General features: G+C 39.5%; 2 protein-coding genes across 3 annotated transcripts; one reads left to right on the forward strand and one right to left on the reverse strand.

Annotated features, from left to right (window-relative positions):
* Positions 1-2,733: 2,733 nt before the first annotated feature.
* cysltr1 (cysteinyl leukotriene receptor 1) lies at positions 2,734-6,642 on the reverse strand. Of its 2 annotated transcripts, none has more exons than XM_035949063.2 (2): positions 6,103-6,642; positions 2,734-4,811 (listed from the first exon to the last, which is right to left on the reverse strand). In XM_035949063.2, exon 2 carries the CDS (start codon positions 4,803-4,805, stop codon positions 3,732-3,734), a length of 1,074 nt encoding a protein of 357 aa, XP_035804956.1. In that variant the 5' UTR covers positions 4,806-4,811; positions 6,103-6,642; the 3' UTR covers positions 2,734-3,731. The 2 variants fall into 2 exon arrangements, with proteins under 2 accessions (XP_035804956.1, XP_023128058.1); XM_023272290.3 differs by having other exon boundaries at positions 2,734-4,814; positions 6,103-6,640.
* Positions 6,643-16,424: 9,782 nt separating this feature from the next.
* LOC118470423 (uncharacterized) lies at positions 16,425-18,853 on the forward strand. The gene is made up of 2 exons (XM_035949064.2): positions 16,425-16,627; positions 17,238-18,853. The coding sequence occupies exons 1-2, from the start codon at positions 16,593-16,595 to the stop codon at positions 17,992-17,994; spliced, it is 792 nt and encodes a 263-aa protein (XP_035804957.1). The 5' UTR covers positions 16,425-16,592; the 3' UTR covers positions 17,995-18,853.
* The last annotated feature ends 1,088 nt before the right edge of the window (positions 18,854-19,941 follow it).

Below are 19,941 nucleotides of genomic sequence, written 5' to 3' on the forward strand. Positions count from 1 at the left end.
CTTGGCTCAGAATGTACCTTTGTAAAATCTGCGTACGGTAAAAATCTGTGTTGCCCATCTAATCATTTTAACATTGGCGATTTTCTCTATGCATAAAAAAACCCTCTGTGTAAATGTATGCACAATATAGTGCACCCAAAAATACTACAAAATACCGCTGCTCAGTCTTAATTGGAGGTAAAAAAAAAAAAAAGCATTACTTCAGAAAGGAGGATCCCTGTGTTGCACGCATTTCTGAAGAATTCTTCTGCCATTTTTCAGACACACTTCTTGTCAGCTGTTCTATGTCGGAAAGGTTGTGTTGCTCCACTTTTCTCTTTAAAATACCCCAAAGTTGTTATACTGGATTCAGGCCGAGCGATGCCAGGTTGTTTTCTTCTTTAGAAACTCCTGCATGATTTTGGCAGTGTGCTTTGGATCATTATCATGCTGGAATATTCCTCTATTGCCAAGTTTCTGCAGAATGGAAGTCATCTCTTCGACCAGTATGTTGGTTTATCCACACACATTAACCCTTGTGTCGTCCTGCGGGTCAAACTGACTCATTTTAAAGTTTGAAAATGTGGAAAAATACATGTTTTCACAGTGAAACCTCTGATGTACACATTTTCAACATTTTTGGGAAAATGTTTTGGTGGAAAAAAAGAAATGTTAAAAAAATGTTTCTTAAGAATATTCACAAAAAATCAACCAAAATCCAGTGAATTTCTCTGGATTTTGGTTGATTTTTTTGTGAATGTTCTTAAAGAAAAAATCTGAAGTTTTACTGATGTATATGTAATCACTTTAGACATTTTTAGGATTTTATTGGAAGATTTTTACTAAATTTTTGAAGAATTTTCTTGCCCAAATTTGGGGGATTTTTTTAAAGGAATTATTGGAATTTTCTTCCTGAAGGTTTTGTAAATTTTCTAAAATTTGGGAAATTTGTTTTGCCGAATTTTAAAAATTTTTTTCAGACAAGGAAACAACATTTTTTGGTGACCGTAAATGAAGACAACAGGAGGGTTAAATTACACCTCCACGCTTCACTGCCAGGACTATGCATTCACTGTAGTCTTGACTGGTTTAAGTCAAACATGCTGGACTCTATCTGAGCCAAACAAAGTCAACTTGGTCTCATCTAATCAAAGGATTTGTCCCCAACTTTCACCAGGCTGCTTTTTATATATTTTAGCAAACTTAAATCTTTCTATAGATGTTCACATTATGCACTGTCCTTCACATGATCTGAGTTGTCACAGGAGTATAATCCATTGATAATTCCCCAACGTACTTATCAGTCTGTTTTCCACACCCAGATTGTAGAAGTAGTGCACTTTTTGTGGTGTCATTTTAGGAGGATTAGTAACACTATCACTTGTTCTTTACCTCCTGATTAAGTTGTTTGCCTGTCTTCTTTGTGAAGTCACACAGATTTTAAACTTCTTCTTGCTATTCATTTCCATGTGGAGCCATGGTGATAAACAGATAAACACAGCCCAGAGGTCCAAAACTGAGAAACTTCTGGTGTTTATCGCTCATTTTAAAACAGTGTTCATGCAGTTAAATTAACTGGAAAATGCAGGTGCATTTAATTTTGTTTCAGACTTAATGGAAAACCCCAAAGTAGAAACTCAATGCAACAAAAAGGAAAACTATATAGCTGTCAACTGAGAAATAATGCAATTACTAAGAGATGATACAGTTTGAAATCACTTGACATTGAAGTGATTGTATTCTCTTCTGTTGGATGCTGAATGTTGTCTACAGATGTGTTTAAAACTCTGACTGCAGGGTTATATCCCTTCAATAAAAGCAGTGCTCCGGAGAGCTCCTTCAACTGTTTCTGATCTGGCACAATGAACACTAACACGTGGCAAGACCAAATCTGTTTCCCCTGCAGTGTAACAAGATTTATTCCTAACCTTTCCTCCCCACACACTGCTGGTCAGCTAATAGAACAGACAAAACAGATTCCATTCTACTAACTTATCAACAAATACATGTCTCAGATCAGATACTACACTAATCAGTGCTAGGGCAGGGTCACTTAGCGGTTTATAAAGCTGAATAAGTAAAGCCATACTGATGATTGCCTTTAATGAACAGCATTGCATTGTGTTGCATATACCCCCTTAAGAAATAAATGCTAAGGAACTTGGCAGGGACTTTTCTTGCTTCCTGCATAGTGAGTATCTTTGCTGTGAGGTACACAAATACACAGAATCCCATCTCTAAGATAACCCTGCTTTACAGACTGAAACAAACGTGTTTTTGTGCAAACGGATGAGGGAGGTGATCATGTGCTTGATATTATCTGTTTATGAAGTGGTAATACAGTGGCCCTCTGTGTTCTAATGAGCAGACTTGGCCTCAGCAGTATAGTCTCTCTAGGTTGTTTTGTGTCTCTAACTAACTTGGAAGCCTGTTGGAGGAATGACGATGTCCTCTTAACCTCTTCTTGCCCTTATAACTGCAAGTTAATATGTTTATGAGGCGTACAAACAGTCTTTGGACTTATAGTTCAACACAAATCTAGTTTGTAGAAGACCGTGAATTTACCATGAATAAAAACAGCAACTCATTGTGTTCTCGGATTAAAAACAAATCATACAGATAAATGACCAGCACTGAATCTCTTAGAGAAAAGTCACAATATGTATGCTGGTGTGACCCCCAGTGGTCACAGTGTGGAACTCAGTATGAACTGTGATGGATTTCTGTGGCTCATATTGAACTGGCGCATATTGGTACATTTATTAATGCATTTATTCTACATAACATGAAAAATATACAACAAGAATACAGCAGCATATTTTCAGGTGTTTAAATGGATATTTTGACAATATTTCCTTCTTGCTAAGTGTTAAATGAAAAACTATAGAACAACCTTTATCATGTCTTTCTTGAAAATGTGAAACTACAGCCCTTTGTGGTTGGTTTCCAATCTGTAAACCTTATATTTTAAGGATTAAACCAACAAGATATCACTCATTGATTAGTGAGCATTAGAGGTGCTAGTGGTTGACCTTTGAGCTAATCAGCTGTTGGTTGTAGTTTCATATTTATTGTACAAACATGACAGTGGTGTTGTCTTCTTATCTAACAATTAGCGAAAAATTACACATCCTAAAATGTCTGTGTCTCTGAAGCTGCACTCCCAAATCTCAGTGTTTGCTTCCAGTGTGTATCTTTATTTTGTTTTGTTTTTAAAAATGTTATGTAATGGGAGAATTATTATAACTCAGAATAAAAAATGGCCAAAAAGGTAACAGAGGGACAATAATAAATAAAAAAAACAATAACTTCACTGCTAAAAATAACTACAATAGAGGAATATGTAGAAAATAATAGAGAAAAGTACATTTCTGCAGCATTTAACATATTGTTGTTATTGTACAGTGTGTAACAAAAAGCAGAGTTTAGCCCTTTTTTTGCAGGGTGCATTAAAACATTATTTCTACCATGTCTGGTTTATATTTGTAATCACATTGTAACTTTAGGAGCACCAGTACACCACATTTTGTGTTATACTGATAGTGCAGAACAACATTATTTAAATATTCAACAAGTAGGTATTGTTTATGATTATAAATATCAATTTAAGTGAAAAAATCCTCCTGAGACTTTCAGCTGAAATGTTTAAATACACATAATTGGACCAGCAACATCTGTTTAAGCTTTCTTTTCATGCCTCTCATTGTCCCATGTTTCTGTCATGAGAGTGATAGAACATCCTGAGCTCCTTGTCATCCCAGTCTGTTTGTTGTACTGTTACTGGACTTCAGCTGGCAGTTCTCCCCAGATTCTGAACCTGTGATGGGCTTCAGCTGTTTCATACGGTCCACTTGGCTGCTCGACTTTGACCTGTGCAGGGACGACATGCGGCTGCGGAAACCTTCTCCGGAGAAAAAATAAAGCAGTGGGTCAAAGCAGGAATTGGCAGCAGCCAGGCACAAGGTCACCACAACCGACTTCTGCATAGCAACCTTCTCCGAGCAGGTGGTGTCGGTCCGGGACAGGAAGTTCAGATGGACGGTGCGTTGGATGTGGTATGGCAGAAAGCTGATCAGGAAGGTCAGCAGGACGATGACGATCATTCGGATGGCTCTGGTGCCTGAACCCCGATTGCGCCGGGCGGCATGTTTGCGGGACAGCAGGGCGTGGATTATACCTGCATAGCAGAGCAAAATGACCAGGAACGGCAAGAGAAAGCCAATTACTAGAGACAAATAGTTCAGCATGACTAGCCTTTGCACACCATCGGCCTGTGGAGGCTCGAAGCATTTGAAGTTATTCGTGTCCGGGACTTGCTTCTGACCAACCATCAGGAAAGGGGAGGATGAGAAACAGATGAACACCCAGATTCCCAAACACACAAGACGAGCTCGGTTCTCGGTCATCAGGCGCAGATTCTGCACGGGGAACACAATGGCCAAGAACCGCGTGACAGACATGGCAGCCATGAAGTAAATGCTGCAGTAGAGGTTGACGTAGAGGGCGTAGGAGCTGAGACGACACAGGAAGTCCCCCAGGATCCACTCGCCCTTTTTCACATAATAAAGAACTCGCAGCGGCAGCGTCATGACACACAGCAGGTCAGACACAGCCAGGTTCAGCATGTAGATGTGAAAAGGAGAACTCTGGCGGTGCGTCCTGATCAGCACCACTAGGGCGAAACCGTTCCCCACCAGGCCCAGCAGGGTGATGAAGGAGTAGGACGTGGAGTAAACCTGGTTTCTGAAGTCATCGATGGGCGAACAGACAGTAGAGTTGCTCTCTACGCTGTCGGTCAGATTCTCTTCACCCATTTGTGGCCACATGTGCTGCTGCTGTTGAGACAGACAGAAATCACATGACGCTGTGTGCAGAAGCGTGTAAATGACAGACACTGTGTGTACGTCACAAACCAAAAAAGTAACCTACGCAGTCGTGCTGAGTGTGATGTGGTAGATTGTTTCAGAGATAGTCTTATTTTCTGCAGACTCTGGAGGAAGGTAGATAAGCTTTTGAGAAGGTTTTCCTGTCACGTGACAAAAGTTTGTTCTTCTCGTTTGGGTAAGAAATGGTAAATAGGTCATTTCTGTTTTTGCTGTAGAGGCAGTTTTTGAGAAATGTGATTTTACAGCTTTGGAAATAATCATTCCACCACCTGTTGTTTTCTTTGCAAAATCTACACAACAAGTCTTTGATGCTGATCATCATATTTGCATCTTACCTAAATAATTTCAGCATCTTTGAAAATACATGAAAAAGTCTTAAATTATGTTTTAAAAAAAACACCTCAGAACTCACACGAGATGGCCAAAAACATGGTTTGAGCCACCATTTATTGTTGTACATAAGCTGTATATGTAGAATCAAGAGATACTACAACCTAAATTATCACTAAACAACACCTAGAAGAAGAGAATTATTGATAAAATGACAAGAGGAAAGCCATTTTGATGCTGAAATCAACAAAAAAATATATTCATTACAACCTTAAGAAGAAAATGTAGTACAGTTTTAGCAAGAATTGCAAAAGAGGAGGCAGAAAGCAATGACTGCCTTGGTCTAAAAAGTGTCTCCAAAGCTTTACATAGCTGAAATACTGATAAAACTCGGCTGCATTGAAGGAGATAAGAGCATATTGATGACAAACTCTGTACATCAGGTTATAAATAATTAAAAACTTGCATACATGCTCCACTGTCTGTCAGTCTCAACTGAAACTGCAAAAGTAATTTAGAGAAGCTTTTTCTTACTGGCATTAATCATCTAAAATGCTTCCAGTAAAAGCAGAATCTCATTTACTGTCCTGGAAATTTGTTTATCTGCGTTGCTCTGATGCACTTTGCATCGAAGAGTCTGTTCACTGTGCAGCATAAATGAATGTTATCCATTCATTCATGCACACATTTTATCTTGACAGACTTTCTGTCGCTCTCCACCTTTTGACTGAGAGAGATCCAGTTTTAACATGGACTAACTGGAATGCTTATATTCTTCAAACACTGAACAATAGTGTATAACATTACAGTCACATGCTCTGTCAGTCGTTACCTCTTAAGAAAAGACAAAACATCTCAAAAGTAAATTTCATTTTGATCAAATCTGACTTTAACAAGTTTTGCTTACCGCTGAGTTGTTGTCTTTTGTCTAAACAGAGCAGCCGGTGTGTTGTGTTGATGTTCTCCTGGATGATGAACACAGCAGCAGCGTTGCTTCAGAGTGTCTCCTCTGCCTCATCTGCCAGATGTCACAGCAGCAGTGGGATGATGCTGCTTTTTCAGAACCTCATCTGTCTGCGAGCTGTTCAAAGTAGGACTGGTCTTTCTCCTCTACTGTGCAGCGCAGCAGCATCAAACCCACAAACACTCCAGCTCCACGTTCAAAGTAAATACAAGAGAACTGGGTGTTACATTTCAGCTATCTGGTTGCTCTAGACAATAATAATCCCGCTGCTTGAACACATTTGCCTAACTTCATCTTTCATGCACCTACAGGCTTTTCTCGGTGCTCAAATACCTCCTTGGCATATTATCACACAAAATCAAGTGTTTCGCAACACCATCTCTTTCTCTTCCTGAACTATCTCATATTTCTGTTTCAGTTATTTGTTTTTGCTTGTCAGACCTGTTGCTGTCTAACTGTAAACAAAACCGATATAAATTTAGGACCTGCCTGCGGTACTGCACCCTTTGACAAGTGTTTAGGCAGGGACACGTTTAAAATAACTGTTCTGCAAGATTGCAGAGCCTGCAGGGCAACAGTGTTGATTCATTATATTGAATATGTCATTTGGGACGCACCCTTTTTAGGCAACCTGTTGAGTTTCACGCAGCTGTTCTGTATGAACAAGTCAAGAGATCAGACGGCGGTGATAAAGACGACAGACATGAAGACATTTGAGTCAACCAAAGCAACCTCTCTTTCCTGGAGCATTTCCTTTGGATGTTGCTAATGAGTGCGGTTTACAGTTACTTAATGGAGTGCGGATACAACAGTGGAAATGGGAAAACCTCTTTGGTAGAAGGGCAGGGTTCATCTGTAACTCATTTAGTTGGACGTGAGCAAAGACAAACATTGAACAACACTTGCACTCGTGAGCCGTCTGTCAACACCACCAACTCGTTCATCACGATCATGGAGCTATTACTCTATTAGCCTGATAGTGCAGTAATTGCAAGGGCATCAGACTGTCAGAAGTGTTTCCGACCTTTTTGAAAGCTGTTCAAAGTGCACTGGTGATTCCTGAGTAATCCCATCTGAGGTTTCTGAGGAAGCAGATAACTCAGTCTTTAGCCATGATGCTTCTGTTTTATCACACACACAGTACATTTACAGTAAGTTCATTCTTCTTTGTGTGTCTTGATTGTTTACTGATTGAGGCAAGATGTCCTCTCTCCAGTCAGACAACTTAATAGGGCATCAAAACCAACTAAAAAACTGCCTTTATCTGCAGAGTTTAATCAGTACATCAGCAAATTCACATACAGGTACTCAGATTGCAGCTGCCCGTCTGGATCTGTACACTGTAGATGTCAAATGATGGTTGAGTCGAGTGCAGTTTTCATGAGCTGTTGTGGTTGTTTTGCAGATCGTAATTGCAACAATCTGCAAGATTGAATAATGTGGGTGGGTAAAGATGCCTAATGGCCTGCACTTAATGCATCATCCCAAGAAGTTTTTATTTGCAAGTGGATTTACCCTGGATTTTACAGCAACTGACTGAAATGGCTTCTTCACTGATGCTACTTCAGTTTACTCATCTCTGTATTCCAAGGTAAATAGTTTGTTTTAGTCAAGATACAAGAAAAACACGTGTTGCCAATAAAATAATGGCACACTTATAAGGAATGTAGTCATTCTGATGGTATTAATGAAATGAATTTAAAATGTCTGCTATGAGACAGACCTGTTGGTAGGTGGGAAGCCAGTGAGGGACCATTCCTGTTCTTTCAGCCAGAACTCCTGGTTACCTGGATGGTTGGTTAAGTGTGAGGAGGTGGGGTGTGCAAGTGTTAGTAAAGTTTTAGTAAAATGGACTGAATAAATGCTTATTGCTATTGAGGTGAAGTGTTGTTTGAGAAATGTGTATTTTGTCTTGTGAGATTCCTCTGAAAACTCAATATGTACAGAAGGAGACACACGGTTCTTTTTTGGTCTTTTTTGCCGTTATTGAAGTGCTCAGTGGAGAAAGAGACAGGAAACATTGGGAGAAGAGTGGGGGAAAGACATGCAGTAAATGGTCATGAGTTGGACTCAAACCCATGAGCACTGCATTGGGACTGTAGCCCTTGTTTATGAGTCGCCTGCTCAACCTGTTGAGCTAAAGGGGCGTCCAGAGACACACAGATCTGCCACTCTAAAACCAGAAAGGCATAACTAGAAGATCCTATAATGTTTTTAAAGTTCTTTTTCTTCATGTAATATCTGCTTATAGCAACAGCAGTGTATTAAAGGTTAGAAAGACACTGTGTAATGGCAAGCAAGCCATTAATGTGCCAAACATTGGAACATTAATACTGCATTAATATATCAGCAAGCAAATCTCTCTGTAAAGAAGAGCAATAGCATTCTTAGGAAAGAATGAAACCAAATTTCGTGTGTGTGCTGTAATTTGAGCTCCTCTGTTGTTTCTGCAGCCGGCCCAGCCTATTGACTGTTAGTGCATGTGAGTCCCTCCCTTTGAAACTGTTGACCCTCCAGTAGTTCTCAGTGTCACCTACAGAAGTTTGAGACACCGTTAGAGAAGTCATAGTCTCAATTTCAGATCTAGGACAGATTGCAGTTATGGGTGATAATCAAGAAAACATGTTACAAATCTGTGACATTTGCATCACTTTGATCTCCACGCCTTTAACTTCCTGTGTCCCTAAATGCATTGCTTTCTGCATTGGTACTGTAGTTAAACCCTGAAGCGCAGAATTCGCCTGTATGCATATCATTTTTAAGTATACTAGGTTGGCTCTAATGCATTAACAGGCACTGATGGTACCTTTTGTTTTTTATTCAGCATTTAGTAAATCAGGTTAGTCCCACTGAGATCAGAGATCTCAAGGGGAGATCTCAATTGTTTTTAATGTGGCATAGCAAGTTGAGATTGGGATTTATTCCAAGCATTCGGTGCAGAAAACCTAAAAGCTTTCTTGCCCAGTTCAGATTGAAGTTTGGGGACGGCAAACTGCAGAGTATCCATGGATCAGAGATTGTGACGTTCATGTTTCCCTGTTAAAAGACAAGACAAATAGGAAGGAACAGTACTCAGAATGGCTCTGTAAATAAACACCAATGACTGAGTAAGGGGACCACATCTGACAATGAATCTCCGTGCCCCATAGTACACACTGTCCAACATGCTAAGACAATTAGCAGAAGCCTTCACATACAACACATCTCCATAGTCAAATACAGCCGAAAAGGTTGTTTCCACCAACTTTTTCACACAAAAATAAAAGCTTCTTTCTGTAATAAAATCTTAATAAGAGTTTCTTTTTTTTTTTTTTTTTTACCATATACTGAATGTGTTCCTTCAAAGGCAGATGGTTGTCAGTTAAAAATCCTAGATAATGACAAGTACATACCAATTCTTTGTTGGCCATTTCTGTGTCAGATTTTTTGTAATTTTTCTTAGAAATGTGTAGAAGAGTGTGTGTCATCAGAGACTGTGGTTTTCCATGACATTTCCTTGTAAGAGTCAACAGTAGTTCCTCCTAAGCATAATCTTACCGTGAATTTAACCATGTAATTCCATCTGAGAAAACAGTGAGCCCTTATAAACAGGATTTACATATTAGCGGAAACAGGTTGCTTTAAAAAACCAAGTAATGTCTAAGTGTAAATGAAACTTGAGAGAATTTGCATGAAGAGCTTGAATTGTTAGTTGAAATTAAGTGAAGGTCAGATCACTAAATGTCATGTTTAGTTAGCTTACAACACTTAATAACACCAATTGCTTTGCCCACCTATTTTGCTTACTTGTCTGTCTTCAGTAAATGAGGATATTTAATTAGGAAAGCAAAGACAAAAAGCAAATAAAAGCACTTTCTTTAACAGTTCTACTTCAGTTTAGAACTTTTTTTTTTGGTAATGAGACGCACCATTTACGTCCATACCTTCATGACGTACTGTAGAAATGAGTGTGACAAACAACAACACCAAAGATAAAAGCTCTGTGGTGACTTTGAATGCAGTTCCTTGAAGCTGATGCCCACAAACACATCATCTCAGAGCCTGTTGTGAAAGTCTGCAGAGACCCAAGTGTCTGTGACCGATTTCCCAGCGGTGATGCATACGCCAAGCCGGTTGTGAAGGTTGTTTGTTGTCTTCTGGAGCAAACAATTTCCTCTAAATTACGACTTAATCTCTCATCATTATAGTAATGAGTCATTAGTCTAAGACCTTTAATCATAATTATGAAAAATATTGTCATTATTGTGAAATATAAGGTCATTTTTGTGACACAAATCCCATTTTTGACATAGTAGTTTATCATTATGGTATAAAAACATAAATGGGAAAGGCTCTCGCATTATTATGACATACTATGTGACAGTGTCCATATAATAAATGGTGTGATCTGCTAACTACATAATGATATAATAATAATAATAATAATAATAATAATAATAATAATAATAATAATAATAATAATAATAATAATAATAATAATAATAATAATAATAACACTACTTAATATAATACACCTACATTTGAATGTAATTAAACCAATCATTCATATGTTGTAGTTGAATTGTTTAATTAATGAATATGAAGTCTAAAGGTGAACTAGCATCAACTGCTTTTTGCTTGCTGTGATCAAACAGTGTGAGGTTCTGCAAAGACCTGTACTCTTCATTTTAACAAGCCACTTATCTCGCAGTACAGAGGAGAGCAACGAGGTCAGCAGAAGCAGAAACACTCAGATGAATTACCGGAGATGATCCCAGAGCCACAACAGCACTACTGAGTGAGCAGAACGATCTGGCACCAGAGTGCAGAAGAATCCGAAACCAGTCACTACACACTACATAGTGCTTTATATTTTGTGTTCGTCATTTTGAAGTGCTTTCCAAATGTTAACTTACAGTTGTTACACACTATACAGTGCACTCAAAGTATCCCTCTGTGAAAAGTAGTGCACAGCCAATGGTCACTTACCAGCAGTACGTACCATCATGCATTGAAAGAGATAAGTGAGCTAATTAAGGACTGGTGGTATTTCCACAGATTCCTGACAGCTGTTTGATACTGTTGAGATGTGTTTTCTTTGGAATATACGTTTTCTATACGTGTAGTTTGTCCAAATGACAACAGGCATTAGACAAATCCATAAGTTAGGCAGGAAAACATTCAATTAAAATGTGTTTTATGGCGGCAGACTGACGTACCACAAGACAAAGAAAGAAAGCAATTTTATTTATTGATTTTGGAAAGTATGCTAGGTAATATGGATTTATAATATGAATTTATAACAAAAATGTCAGTAGTCGGATATGATTTATTGAGCAACAGTTGTGATGAAATTAATAGAGCTAAGACTTGACCAGCTTCCAAAAGTGTTACATTTGCTGAGCGCTCTCTATGTAGCTCAGTGTCTAGTGATCAATAGGTAGGGAGTAAGGAATGACTGGATGATTTCAGACACAACCCAGTGTATTGTGGAGGTGCTGAAGAGCTGAATGAATTGTAGGTGTCACTAATCCGTCAAACCAGGAAGCCAAGTGACATCCTCAACCAGACTCAGTAGAGCAAAAGGGAGAGCAAAAAAGGAAATGGGTGGAAATAAAACCAAACACAAAACCAAATCCAACCAATAACACAACATAACAAAATAAGTTCCCTATTAAGCCGTCCTATTTTGTTCTTATGGTTGCCATTGATATGTGAACTCCAGAGAACTCCATCTTGGGCTTTTCCTTCCAGTTTGGTCCAGGTGAACCCAAACCCCTTGATGTCTGTTTGCAGATCCCTTCACCAGGTTATCTTTGGTCCTTCTTCACTTTCCTTGAGGGTTCCACATCAGGGGTTTTTCCTTGCTTGTTGCTGTGGAACTAGTTCTGTTAGTAGAATAACCATCCATCAGCTTAGCATGATCACCAAAGAAGAAGAAACCAGGGAGCATATGTTTACACTCCTAAAGAGGTCGGGGTATTAGGAAAGAAGGACTCAATGGTTCTTATATTTTATGGAAACTGATAACAGGTTCACACTTACATCTATGTATATATAATGTATAATATAAAAGCTGTTAAATTTGTACTTCGCCTTTGAGAATCTGGAGAATCAAATCTGCCAAGGACCCAGCAAAGTGTTTTGTGTTTTAACAATATAGCAAACTTCCAAAGCAGTTTGTCACTGTTTTTTGTAAAATAAGCCAAATCCAGTGCCTTCTTCTACTTCTTTTTCTTCTTCTTCTCCTTCCGATTTCTTCTTCCACTGACAGTTGCTGTTTTCAGCTATAGGTCTTTGTCACTGATCTCATCCAACCAGTGTATCTTGAGGATCTTTCTTAAGCAGTTGTTTGTCTATCTTCAGTCTCAGACCCGTAAAGAATTTTATGTTAGAGCTGAAAATCCTTACTTTAGTTTGTTGTAATATTCTAGAGCTCCATTTTTCAGGTGAACACAAACCATCTGTTTTAGCTCTACTTTTTGTCTCTACCGACTTCAGACAAAATGTTGTTGTATTTTGCTGCTAAAAGCTCTGTTATTATAACTAGGAAGTGGCTAACTTTCTCTGTTGTTTGGTGCCTGATAACAGAAAATCTAAGAGGAACTGCTAAGGATAACTTCTCTTGAGTCATTTTTGACACTGCGAATGCAAACATGTTAAAGACAGCAGCAGTTATGTTGACAAATCCTAATCATAGACATTAATCAGAAAACACTTGCGTGAGTTGTTGTGGAAGGCACGGACAAACCACTTATGTAGTTGCTGAGATATGAATGCTTTTGTTTATTAGACACCCTGCATATTTGACCCGAGCCCAGCAGCTCCTCTGCCTTTGCAACAGTCCTTTCATGGAAGTGAGAGCAGTCGTTTCTCTTTGTCCTGAGCAGATACACATCAGGGAACTTAATAATTTGTATGTTTTTATAGTGTTGGGAAGTTGTTAAGCTGCTGTTCACTCCAGTTAAGTAAAAATTTCAGTTGATGCATCATTATTTGGCAGACAGATTAATGGATCTGAGATAAGTGGAGGGATTTTAAAGTTAATACCTGGACCTGGGTGGTCTGCTGACGCTGCGATCTGTCGTAAATTACGACAGGATTCCATTTTTTTAAAAATTCAAATGGTCCGTTTTGTTTGTCTGACTAAAGTGGTGAAAACCTGCATGCCAGGATGTGTATGTAGGTCATCATTCGTCTCAGCAGTTCAGTGGATTGTTTCGCAAAGCAGAGCTCAGAGATAAAAACCCACCAGAAACCTGGGTGGAAACAAACAATATGTAAAGCTTTTGTGGTAAAGGTTTTGCTGACATTATAGATGCAGAATTATCTGTGTGCTGATGTAAAGATAATGTTTTCTACATCTTGGATGTTTCAGGACAGTGAAAAAAGTGCTCCCTCTGCGTGTGCATACATCAAAAAGGGAATTTCATACATATAATAGCATTTTATTGGTTAATATTACAAGCATATTAGAGAAAGCCACAGTATATTTGGACATGTGGTTGTACGAGGCTGCGGTATGTAATTTTTTCACTGTATTTGCAGGAAAACCTCCAGGCCTTGTTTAGATAACCTCCCAAAACTATCCAGTGAAGGTGCAACCAAAATCATTGATTGAGTCTGAACACACAGACAGATATATCAGTCTGACAGTTTATAAAAAGGATACTGGAGAAAAGTACATGTCTTTCCAGAGAGGACAGCATGAGGAAACTTCCTGTCACTGTTTATCTAATGATGAGCACTTTAAGCCATTTTGGTTTAAGCCACAAAGGAATAAAACTGTGACCATGCCTGCTGATTTAACAGCGATGAATCATCTTTATTGGCTCTAAATTCAAAGTAAGCTGAGGCATCATGTGAGTATTCCCAGATATGATCAAGCAGCTTCTTTAAAATCCATCCATTAGCTGTTATTATTGTTTTTCTGCAGAAGGTTGCAGAGGTCTGGAATCAAAGAACTATCTGGCTGTGAGGGTCACCACTGCTCCACTTTACAAATCATGCAGATACGTTGTTTTGGGTGTATTTTTGCTGTCTTTCATGCTGCACTCACAAAGCAAGCTCTGGGAAATTCATGTGGATTACATGTATTAAAAGTGTTGGAACTGAATTAAAAGACATAATAATTGTCTTGTTATCACACCATTTGTGCAGGATCAAAACCTAACCATTTGCCATAACAACTGCTTAAATACAAAGTTTGGAAATTTGGTAACTTTCCCATTTTCCCCCCCCATTTTTCCCATGAACATAATCCAGACAGGGCAGCAGTATGGTGCAGTGGTTTGCACTGTCGCCTGTGTGGGTTTTCTCCAGATGTCCCGGCTTCCTCCCACAGTCCAGAGACATGCATGGTCGGTTATAAGTGGTCACTCTGAATTAGCTGGTAGTGTGAGTGTGCACGGCTGTCAGTCCGTCTGTGTCAGCCTTGTGATCGACTAATGATCTGTCTGCTGGGATAAGCTCAACCTACAGGATAAAGTGAGTATAACTAATGGATGGATGTATAGCTTTTATGTTTAGAAAAATGTAATAGTTATTTTAACAAAAAGAAAACAGACAATGCCACAATATCGATGTTTATATTCAACTTATTGTTGGTTGGTATTTTGACTGGAACCTAAAGGCAGCATGGAATTTATTTGGCAAATTGATTTAAACCTGATTGATGGAAATAAGACCAAGACTGCACACTGTAAAAAAAGAAAACTTTCTGCCCAGCAAGCTCAATATAGTCTAGTCTTCCTTCACCGTTAAACAGACATTCTTGTGAGCTGACATCGCTGTATATCTTCTTCACGGGTGCAAACAGACTTTAGGTTCATTGCTGCCACCTACTGGGCTGGAGTGTTCATCAGTGTTACAGGTGTGCCACAAATTAGGGAACTGAGAAAGGGGCGATTAAATAAGTTATTTTTAACGCGTTATTTTTTTCTGTAATTATTAATTGAAACTAACGTGTTAAAGTCCCAGCCCTAGTAAAAATACAGATTTGTGATATGGACATTATTTAGTTTTAGCCCCTTTTTTACCTTTAGCATGTAAATACTTTTTTTTCTGTGATTTTTTTAAAAAAAATCTAGAATTTAACAAAACAAGGAAAATCTTTAAAATGATTGCATTTAAACAATAAAAGCACTCGGAGAGCGCAGTACTCCCCCAAGGGGGCTCATTCCTTGTATCATTTCCAACGGATGAAATCTTTAACAAATCCGTGGATCCAGACTATAAGCCGCATCACTACCAAAATCTAATCACTTGGTCCTTGTGTCATTTCTGACCTTCCCTGAAAATTTCATCCAAACCTGTTCATCCGTTTTTGAGTAATGTTGCTAACAGACAGACAGACAGACAGACAGACAAAAGACAGTCAAACCAATGCTGACTGTCACATAACTCCGCAGACGCTCCGCCTACTTGAAAGAACTCATAACTCATCTAGATGTTTTATATCCTCATCCTGCTAACCCACCACCTTTCTTCCATTACCTTCTTCCAACTGTGAGCACATTTAACATTTTTCCAGTTAGTTTTGTAAACAGTTTGTGCCAGGCGTCACACACAGATACTCGTGTAGTGCGCTGATCTTAATCACACACCTGGCCTATTAAACACCACTGTGTGTCATGTGACCAAACTAAAAGTAAAACCGCCTGTTTTCAATTGACACCTGGGAAAGTGGATAATATTACAGTCTGCGATTAATTTATTCATTTTGTTGTGTGATCTGGTACGAGTGAAACTTTTGGGCAATTGGTGACAGACATTTCCTCATTTTTTCATAAAGGAAAAAGTTTTTTCTGGAAAAAGAATAGCCAAAACATGCGGAAACCAGTGAATTAAGCAATGCATATCGGAAATCCAAAGTGAGTATGCCATTAGTCAGTTCAGAAGAAAGTCACATTACTTGGCACCATTGTAAAGGTGAGTTACTATTGTGGTCACGCCCTGGTTGCCATGGATACAGCTGTGTGTTTCACCCCACCCTCCCTAAATCAACATCCAAAACACTGCCAACGAATCAGGGACATAAATCAGACATCCGGCAGTGAAAACCATGTTATATGTGGTTCTATTAGTTGTGTATTAATCCTCATGACTAAAGGCTCTTCAGAAGCAGCTCCTTGATCCACACCTGGTATTAACACCCCCACAGAAAACTCCTTTTTTGGCTTTGTGTTGCCTGGAAAAACACAATGGAATACAGTCAGTGATGTAAGGAAGTCCCTGAGGCACAGAACCGTTACCATTGTGAGTCAGATGCTGTCTGGCTTCACTCCAGAGACATGATGGCATTTGTAGACTGCTCAAGTTGAGCTAGTGATAAAGAGAAGCCAGAGAGAATTTCTCCACACACTTTTCACCTCAGTGCTGTGGCAGTCAGGCTGGGATGAGGGGTTAACATGGGAGATAAAGAATACCAATCCACATACAGGTAAAACAGGACAATGACCTTCAATTTCAAGTCTCCGCCTTTACACAGGTGAGTCCCACGCAAATGTATTCTCTGTTCAAAGGCGTTTATGAAGTGGCTGTGAGTTAGATATCAGGAGGGAGGACACAGAGCTGCGGAAAAGTTCTTATGTCCCATTAATAAGAGTTAAATGTCTCAAATTCAATATAATATACATTCCAGCTATTATCTTCTATTTGTAAATCACTCAGACCTGCTTAATGTTAGTCACACATCATGTTATCTGTGTGTATTTAACCTTTTAAAGCCAGAGACTGAGTTGGAGCTGGATTTAGTTCCCTCAGTGTGAGATAATCTGTTTATGAGGCTCTGTTATCTCTTGTTTTCCGATGAAAAAGACGCCACGCTTATGTGTTTTCAGTGGAACTTCAACTGGTTGAAGGTTAACCACAGTCATCTTAATTGATAACTGTAACACTGAAGAATTTATTGGTGAATTGTTTGCTTGCCTGGGCCTATTTAGACAACACTGAATCCTGGTCATAAAGAAACAGGAAAAACGTGTTAAGAGAATCATGTGGAAGTCAGATAAGCCACCAGTGAGTAGACACTGGTGGTGCAGCAGAGACAATATTTAGACTAAATAAGTGTGACACTGAGCTTGTTCAATTCTCTGCAGTTCACGTCAAGTTCTGAAGTCTTTGTGGGAGATCAGCTCCCAGCGCTGGCCCGGTTCGGCGGCAGGAGGCATCCTCTCCAGAGAATGGCTGCGTCGCTTCTTACTGCTGAAGCTGCTGACTGTGCTGCTGTTCCCTCATGGATCAGGCCTCCCTCTGCTGGTGGGCTGCGTGTTCAGCCTGCTGGCCCTGTTGCTGCTGCGCTCCCCTCACATCTCCACCAAACCCTCCACTGTCTTACTGGGGCAGCTGGCTCGCACAGACGGCCTGGTGCTGCTGCAGTGGGCTCTCCGGCTGGGAGCGACGCTGGGCCGCTGGCTGGACGACTCAGGATGTGAGATGAAGGGGTGGAGGCCGGTTTGGCGAGGGGAGGCCGTGAGCGTGCTCTGTCAGCAGCTGCTTGATGCTCACCAGCTGGCCTCTCTGCTCCTGCTGGGGCTGCTGGGACTGGAGGCCACGTTGGTGTCACGCTGGCCTCAGCAGACTCGCAGATTCAGGACTTCTCACTGGGCGCAGATCAGCTGCGGTCTGGTGTGGATATTTGTGCTGCTAGAACTCGTGTCTTTGCTCTACTTGAAGCTTGTGCAGGACCTCAAACATGAGACGTATCCAACAACACTGCAAGACTCTCGGAGTTTCCCTCTGGGCCTCCCGACCTTCTGCCTCTGCCTGAGGAGGACTTTATGGCTGCTGAACTCATGGCTGCATTACGCCGTCTTCAATAGCAAACCACAGAGGAGGAAGAGCTCCTTTCATTGAAAGCTTGCCAAATAACATGCTATGTATTACAGTTTTAATTGTATTTAAGACTAATTAATTATAAATGTTGTAAATACTGCATATTTTATGTAAGATTGTGCTTTTTTTCCATTTTAGATGTTATATCTTTTGTGCTTTAATGAAGAGACCATCTCAGGAAATGTGTTTAGTCCAGAACAGAAGTGGAAGATTCTTTACTTGAGTTAAAGTGTCAGTGCAACAATATAAAATACTTTAAGTAAAAGTCCTTCATGAAAAATCACTTTAAAGCAGAAGTATATTAGTTTTAGCAGCAAAAAAGTATTTTAAATATTAAAGTGAAAGTACTGGTGTGGTCATTCTGACTGATATGTTATTATATACGACATCATTAGATGACTAATGGTGAAGCGTCAGTGTGTCAGCAGCATGTCAGTGTTGTAGCTGCTGCAGGTTTCAACTACTTTATATCCAGTTTTGCAAACATGAACAGCAGATAAAAAAGAAAAAAAATAAATTCTAGTTCAGACCTGTTCTAACTTTTGGAACTTTTTCCTCTAATATTTGATTTTTCGTCAGATATCGGACCATTTATTGAAATGAAACCTCTCACGGACATCTGAAATGACTACATACTTTGTCAGAAGTCCAAAAGGCTGGTGTCGTGTTTTATTTTTACATTCTACTCCACTGCATTTATCTGACATATTTCCCTGTGAAATGTAGTGGAATGGAAGTATAAAGTAGTGTGGAAAATACCTTCAAATAGTACTTAATAGGTGCAGCACTTCAGAAGATCTATTTAGTTAAACCACAGCTTTAGAATTAAAGACACAATAGTTAGACAAAAACAGACTGCATACCAAACATTTTAGTGAAATGGGTGTGTTACAGCAGGCCTGTAGATATTAGGTAATGAGAAATGTGTGATCTCCAACCAAAGGTTTCCTCAGTTTACATTTAGGATTCTTGTTAAATAAACTGATCTCACATTTTTACAGTTAGAGATTAGGATCTGCTTCTAACTGTAAACTTATTCTCATCCTGGAGCCTCACCAGTTATCTGGCACACGGCCCAGGAAGTGATGTTCTGCAAAAAAACAACACTAACGGTCAAAACGTTTGTGGTATTAAACAGCTCACAGCAGCATACTGTTGCTCCTCACAGTGTTGAACTCATCTGTCCTGCTGATAAATAGGTAACAAAGGTCCCTGATTGCATTTTTCTCATTTGTACAGCGAAGCTTAAATGCCAAAACACACAAACTGGAATGGCTCAGTGGCAAGATACTTTTTCAGATTAACAGAAATGACCCTAATTTGATTTATTTAATCTCCATCCACCCAGTCAGTCAGTTCACTACTATACATTCACACATTGGAACAGCATTTTCTGGGAACAGGAGTCAAACGTCAAACACCCACAGCTGCTACGCTCGCAGACAGCTTAGACATCAGCCACCACAATCATCCTCGCAGTACACAAATTTGTCACCGATGACCTCGAAGATGAAAGATCAAGATCCTGTAAGTAAACTGTTTACACTTGGAGAAAATCCGAAACCATATCCCACAACACAGTCACTGAGAAACATCTGCTGCGATTCAAAGGATGAGATCAAGGAGGAGAAAAAAAACTGAATACAGAGTCATTGTTTCAAAAAAAGCTGAATTTTACTTCAAAATTTGATTTTTGCAGGTGTGTCAAGCAGAAGGAAGCACAGGGAAACTGCTTTTTATAGATCCTGCTGTTAGGAACTCTTGGCAATGTGCAAAAGGCTGCAGAAGATGGATGAACTATTAGTATGACTGTTTCGGTGTGTAGCTGCTTCTTTAAGTGTTCCTGGAACTAATCAATTGAAGTTGGAAACTGAGGAACTACAGGCTGAAGAGGAGTAAAGAACACTGGTGGCCGCTTCCTTCCCATGATGCTCCCTGTTTGGCAGCAGTCATCCTCTGGTACCGTGG

This window comes from Amphiprion ocellaris, chromosome 13 (assembly GCF_022539595.1).
Source record: "Amphiprion ocellaris isolate individual 3 ecotype Okinawa chromosome 13, ASM2253959v1, whole genome shotgun sequence".
NCBI lineage: Eukaryota > Metazoa > Chordata > Actinopteri > Pomacentridae > Amphiprion > Amphiprion ocellaris.

What these genes read in the sequence shown, in the direction of transcription:
- cysltr1 (XM_035949063.2), bottom strand. Translation starts at nt 4,805, where the DNA reads ATGTGGCCACAAATGGGTGAAGAGAATCTGACCGACAGCGTAGAGAGC.
- LOC118470423 (XM_035949064.2), top strand. Translation starts at nt 16,593, where the DNA reads ATGACCTTCAATTTCAAGTCTCCGCCTTTACACAG. An exon ending in AAGTCTCCGCCTTTACACAG is followed by an intron (nt 16,628 to 17,237) that starts GTGAGTCCCACG and finishes AATTCTCTGCAG; the next exon opens with TTCACGTCAAGTTCTGAAGT.